General features: G+C 38.7%; 2 protein-coding genes across 2 annotated transcripts; one reads left to right on the top strand and one right to left on the bottom strand.

The window, feature by feature from the left end:
- Window positions 1–620: 620 nt before the first annotated feature.
- Window positions 621–1801, bottom strand: LOC140667684 (uncharacterized). The gene is made up of 2 exons (XM_072895829.1): window positions 1754–1801; window positions 621–1598 (listed from the first exon to the last, which is right to left on the bottom strand). The coding sequence occupies exons 1-2, from the start codon at window positions 1799–1801 to the stop codon at window positions 621–623; spliced, it is 1026 nt and encodes a 341-aa protein (XP_072751930.1).
- Window positions 1802–4712: 2911 nt separating this feature from the next.
- Window positions 4713–5909, top strand: LOC140667683 (uncharacterized). Its single transcript, XM_072895828.1, has one exon. The coding sequence runs from the start codon at window positions 4713–4715 to the stop codon at window positions 5907–5909; it is 1197 nt and encodes a 398-aa protein (XP_072751929.1).
- The last annotated feature ends 645 nt before the right edge of the window (window positions 5910–6554 follow it).

The following is a 6554-nucleotide window of genomic DNA, read 5'->3' as shown; positions in this document are numbered from 1 at the left end:
AAACCTTTGTTGACTCGTGCATAAGGACGCATTTCAACCACGTCTGCCTGCCACAGATCATCGTATCCGCGTACTATGACGCGTCTACGCGGAAAATTTCTTCTCGCCGGAGCGTACAATTCTTCCACGAGCTGTCGCTTTTCAGAGTTGTTTTTCTTTTCTTGCATGTTTGATCGTGGCATATTTCATAATAATGTAAAAGTTTATGTATAATTCTTTATGTATCTTTTCCTGAGTCGCATGTAGTTTGCACACGTGTCTGAAGCATTTTCTACATTTCATGCATCATTATCTGAAGTGTTTGCACGCGCGTTTCGAGCGCAATTGTTTCCTCAATTTCTTTCTGTCTATTTTTCAAAAGTTCAACACTCGTTTCAACGTACCGTTTGTTAGCAGCATCGTTATCATCTTCCGGCTGCGCTACACGTTGTATCTTGCGCAACCTTGCGTCAAAGCCGGCGCTAGTCAGACACAGAGCGTTATCTCGCACATAATTTCTTAGTAATCCGTTCCATTGATAGTATGCATTATTCGATGTACCGAGCGATACTCCAAATTTATTAATTGACATTTCAATACGAAATGTTTTGACAGAATGACTAGTATCGTCAACATATTGTTTAATTTATAATAAGACCTGCCTCGTGAAGCTCTTCGATAATTGACATGACTTCATTGCCATGGGCATTGTTACCTGCTCGACGCGAAGCTTTCAGCAGCCATAAACGATCTACCAATTCGTTGGGATCGTTCCAATGCACGTATTCAATTTTATTCTCACTCAGTGTCATAGTGCGTGGTAGGTTTATACCTTTTCCAATTTTTTTTTTGATAGGAAATAATGAAGCAATTATATATTTATATTTGTATCCTTTGTTACCTAATACTGGATTACGCATATTGCTATCACGTCTATGCACGTTTGTCGCCAGTAATGTACTTTTATATTTATGCATATCGTTCTCTGTATATACAGCATCGTCGGGAATTCTCTTGAAAATTAATTTGTAGAGACCCGGCGTCCCCGCATATTTTACTCCATTGATGATTATATTATCATTCTTATCCACTTCAAAATGTTTATCGCCGAGCATCATTCCTTCGTCGGAAAATTTAACACTGTATACGTAATCCATCTCGTTATTTACATCTTGGCCCAAAATTGCTCCGATATATCTTTGTCCGAGCGGACCAAGATGTTCTCGCAACATATTCTGACCCTCGGATGTTTGTAATTGACGTTGAACCGACGTCACAACCGCTTCGGGTGTGGTCTCAAAAATTTCTTCAACGGAAGGAGACGAGATTATTTGAGGTTGTTGTACAGCTTTTATCGGAGTCGATTGTTTCATTCGCTTTGATTGATTTGGTGTAGAAGTTATCAATGAATCGTTTGATCGTTTTTGTCCCCCATTTGATTTTTTTTCATAAGTCAGTGAAATGTTTGATCGTTTCTGCTTTATGCTCTCTTGTTCTTCTATGGATATACCAAACGACTCTACTTTCGATGCATCAGATTCTACATCGATGGTATTTTCAAGAATTTGTTTTAGAGGTTCAGTGATTGGCTTAAAATGTCTCTCTAAAGCGACGTCTTCCTTAATTTTACCAGTTTTTAAAGCGTGATATTTTTTGCGAATTGATTCGCTCGTTTTTACAATCTCTTTCACAATTTTTTCACGTTCATCATCAGTATCATTGTTTATCATGATGGATATTTTGTAGACGTTGTTAGACTGATGTGTCGACTAACCTCTCTACGGTATCGCAAATTCATTAAATCCTTTTCTATATCGTCCATAGGTCAGCGAGCTGTCTTTATCAATAACTATATCGAATCCATATTTGTGTTGCCAGCATTTCTGGCATAATGCGTGAAAATCGTCGTATGACATGTCAGTATTTACATGATCGTTGCACACATGTTTCAAGTTTGCACTATCCTGTTGAAATAAAATCAACAGATTCGCATTGTCGCGTATAAGATGCTAGGGTATCTTGGCATACGTTTGACAAAGATAGAAACAGTCGACGCTCGAGTGTCGACCCATTGCAAAGTACTCTCTTATCGTATCTTGTTTATCGCACGCCACGTCATCAAAGATAAAAATGGAATTCGGAAGCGCCTCGCTTGGAGCAACGACTTCACTATTATTAGAGAATGTGAAGTAATCAATTTCGTTTATCGGTGTCAATAAATTTTCCAAATATTGATATTTCGGTTGTTGAAGCGATTTTGAGTATACGTACAGGTTCTCAAAGCAAACACCGTACGGACTTTCAATTAGACTTATCAATACATTAGTCTTACCACAATTTGAAGGACCGCAAATAATACCGTGTATAGTAATTGATAATATGTTTCCATGCTTGCGTATTTCTTTTTCAAGCATTAGTCTATTATCAAAGTTTATAACTTTGATTATCGTCGCTTGCTGCACAAACCGCATTTTGAGAATGAGTCATAGGAGGACCTATTTATAGATGTGCATCGAATCGAAACCGCTCAGTATTGAAAATGTTTTTTCATCTGTCGGACGACTGTCATATTTTCGAGCTTACCTCTGAACAGTTGCAATATATACCAAAGATTAATTTATTGAGACAATTTAGCCGCTACGTGGAACGACTGTGGGACAAACTTCCCGAACATATAAAGGCTGATTCTGAAGTACAACGGTATCATAGATATTTGCGACATTATAATTTACCGTGGCAACAAACACATATCGACGGTCCAGCACCATTTATTAAAGATTGCTACGAATGTCAGCGAAAATTATAAGAGGTAGCGGTCTATTGAATCATGCGATAAACGCGCTTCTTATCGAATTGCATATTCCTGGATATCAGTTTTGTGGACCGGGAACTCGTTTAAAAGAACGATTGGCTAGAGGCGATCGAGGTATCAATCCATTGGACGCTGCGTGTCGTGACCACGATATAGCTTACTCGCGAAGCAACGACCTCGGCGAACGACACGTTGCGGATCGTATACTAGCTGTGAAGGCGCGGGAACGTATTACCGCGAGGGATTCGACTCTTGGTGAAAGAGCGGCTGCTACGGCTGTTTGGACAGCCATGAAGGCAAAAACGAAATTTGGTATGGGAATGAAGATGAAAAAATCAACGAAAAAGAAAAAGATGTTGAAAAAACGAATACTTCCAGTAGCGAAGCGTGGTGGTATTTTACCGATTTTACCATTGTTGAGAGTAGTCGGTTCTTTGGCTAGTGGAGCAGCGGGAATCGCAAAGGCTGTAAACGATAGCAAGGCCGCACAACGCCAATTCGAAGAAATGCAACGTCACAATCGTGCTATGGAAGATCGTGGACTTTATCTCGCTCCATACAAGCGTGGACGGGGGTTCTCAACAACTAAGAAAAAAAAACGTTAAAAATGCCTGCGGGTGTAACAACTAACGTACAATTGGAACAACTTGCAAAACGTATGCGCATACCTTTCTTTAGAGGCGTTTTTCATGCGCAATAATTTACCGATAAGCGGCGTGCGACGAAACGAGAGCTGCATTATCAATTTGGACGACGTTGAGGGTCCTGGTACTCATTGGATAGCAAAAGAGGGGAGATAATGTTGTGTATTTTGACAGTTTTGGAAATCTTCGACCGCCCGAGGAATTGGTGCAATATTTTGGACAGAATGTAACAAAAATTGAATACAATCATCTTCTTATCAAAATTATAATCAGAGTATTTGCGGACAATTGTATCTACAATTTCTTCAAACAATTAAATTTAAAGCCTAACACTCTACTGTCGTGACTCAGTATTCGACATGTCACTAACACTTACGTTGACTGGTAAGAGTAACGTTCTTGCCGTAAGCTACTTTCCAGTCATAGATTTGAACGATGATGATTACGAACTTGGTTTAACGGATTTTGAAACTTATCATATGATACTGAACGTGAATTCCTCGAATAATAAATTTTACTTTGACAACGATGACAAGGAAATTACGATTCCCGAAGGATCGTACGAATTGCATGGTATAAATGAATATCTAACGCATGCAATTTTACAATACGATTCCCACAACATTGTTAATAACAATGATGAGGAATATCCAATAGTGATTCGCGCTAATCATAATACGTTGAAAAGTGAAATTAAATGCACATACAGAATAAATTTTAATAAGCCCAACAACATAAGATCGTTGTTGGGATTCTCGAATCGTGTATTGCAGCCGCGGAAATGGTATGAATCAGATGTGCCGATAAATATTATTAACGTAAACATTATTCGTATAGAATGCAGTGTGACCGCTGGTGCATATAGCAATAGTAAGAGCGTACACACGATACATGAATTTTCTCCAAGTGTACCACCGGGATATAAGATATCGGAAACGCCCGCGCAAATCATTTATCTACCGATCGTCGTGCGAAGCATTACTGATTTAACGATACGTGTTGTGGATCAGGAGAGTCGATTGCTCGATTTGCGAGGAGAGGAAATTACCGTACGATTGCACGTACGACGACGTCAAAAATAGTATGCTCGTGTTGAATGAAACGGAGCACGCGAGAGACAATATCTTTACGAGGGACAATACTTTTGCGAAGAGGCGAGCGGTGTATGGTGACAATAATCAGGTGACAATAATCTGGTTACGCTAAAAAGAAGTTCAGCGCGTTAAATCGTGAATTTTTAAAGTCTTTAGAATTTGTCGTACGAAATAATTGAAAGAATGATTGACATTTTGAACATTGGAAGCAAACCGATCTTTGACGACCGTATAGTAAAGATTGAAACTCATACGTACAATCCATACGCAAATACAATACTTGGATATAGCGATGAGATACAGATACCTATACAGCATCAGGATTTGTACACGTTGCCGTGCGAAAGCTTCCTTTACGTCGAAGGAAAATTGACGATAAGGAAAAAGGATGAACTAATGATATTGGGAAATAATTGTGTTGCATTCATGTTTGATGAACTTCGATATGAACTCAACGATGTGGAAATTGATCGCAACAGAAACGTTGGAATAACTTGCACGATTAAAAACTACATTTCCCTTACACACGAGAGAAGTAAAATCTTGCACAATGCTGCGTGGAATATAGTTGCAAATAATGGTGGCGAAGGTTACTTCAATTTTTGCGTGCCGCTCAACATGTTGCTTGGATTTTGCGAGGATTATAAGCGCGTTGTGATTAACGCTCGTCATGAATTGATTCTAATACGTTCACGCAACGACAACAATTGTCTATTTGGAACTCAGGCTGCTGAAGCTGAGATTGAATTACACAAAATACAATGGCGTATGCCTCACGTAATATTAAACGAAATTAGTAAACTGTCCTTGCTACGAGCGTTGGAGAGCGGTAGATACTTGAACATGAGTTTCCACTCGTGGGATCTATACGAATTTCCTTTGCTACACAGTACGACCAAGCATTCGTGGACTGTGAAAACTGCCTCTCAGCTGGAGAAACCGCGATACGTAATCTTTGCACTACAGACTGATAGAAAAAATGTCGCGTCAAAAGATATTACCAAATTCGACGACTGCAAATTGACAAACGTTAAACTCTATCTAAACTCTGATTTTTGTCCTTATGATGATTTAAATTTGGATTTTGATAAAAAGAGATACGCTATCCTATTCGACTTGTATGCGCGTTTTCGTAAATCTTATTACGGATGCAATAATGATAATGTATTATTTACCATGGCAAAATTTCTAGAGTGCGATCCTCTCACGGTCATTGACTGCTCGCGACAAAACGAGTCTGTCAAAAATGCTACTGTGGACATAAGAATAGAATTTGAATGTAAGCTAGACGTATCCGCAAATACCGCATATTGCCTCATCTTGCACGATCGCATTGTCGAATGTAACTCGTTGATAAATGTTGTCCGCAAAATTACATAAATCAAGAATAATCCCCTTCAATATTATAACATTATAACATTATAAAACTAGCGATACTCGATGATCGACATTAGTCGTCCGTCGTAGTTCTCGCCAATATTATTTCATTATGGGTGTACCAACGTTTGTGGATCTGCAAGGATTTATCGTTGGAGGAAAGTTTATCGTGAAAGAAATTGCGATTCTGACAAAGGGCTCTGTACTCTCTCATTATATTTTTACGAGTCTTACACCATTCCGTTTGCTCACGAGATCTGAGAAATCTCAAGTTGCATGGTTGATTGGAAAACATCACAATCTGCAATGGAAAGATGGAAACATTACGTACTACAGGACCAAACGTTTAATCACTGACGCCGTGACGTTGAAAGATGCATTTTCTCGAGTGTATGTCAAAGGACATGAAAAACGAGAATGGTTGGCAAATTTACTGGAAGACGATGAGAGAATCGGTCTTATTATCGAGACATTGGATAACGACTATGATGACATTCCTGCTTTAGATAAATTAGATGCTACTCTGCGTTGCGATAGACATGTACAAAATTGTGCTTTACAAAATATATTTAAATTATTCAATTCGTGGTCGAATCATCATCATAAAGGTTCGATCAATCCATATTTATAATAAACTATTGTTACAAT

The sequence above is a fragment of the Anoplolepis gracilipes genome, chromosome 7, assembly GCF_047496725.1.
Source record: "Anoplolepis gracilipes chromosome 7, ASM4749672v1, whole genome shotgun sequence".
NCBI lineage: Eukaryota > Metazoa > Arthropoda > Insecta > Hymenoptera > Formicidae > Anoplolepis > Anoplolepis gracilipes.
The sequence above is the reverse complement of the archived record's forward strand: the minus strand, read 5'-3'. Positions and strand labels throughout refer to the sequence as shown.

What these genes read in the sequence shown, in the direction of transcription:
- LOC140667683 (XM_072895828.1), top strand. Translation starts at nt 4,713, where the DNA reads ATGATTGACATTTTGAACATTGGAAGCAAACCGATCTTTGACGACCGT.
- LOC140667684 (XM_072895829.1), bottom strand. Translation starts at nt 1,801, where the DNA reads ATGGACGATATAGAAAAGGATTTAATGAATTTGCGATACCGTAGAGAG. An exon ending in ATTTGCGATACCGTAGAGAG is followed by an intron (nt 1,599 to 1,753) that starts GTTAGTCGACAC and finishes GGTAAAATTAAG; the next exon opens with GAAGACGTCGCTTTAGAGAG.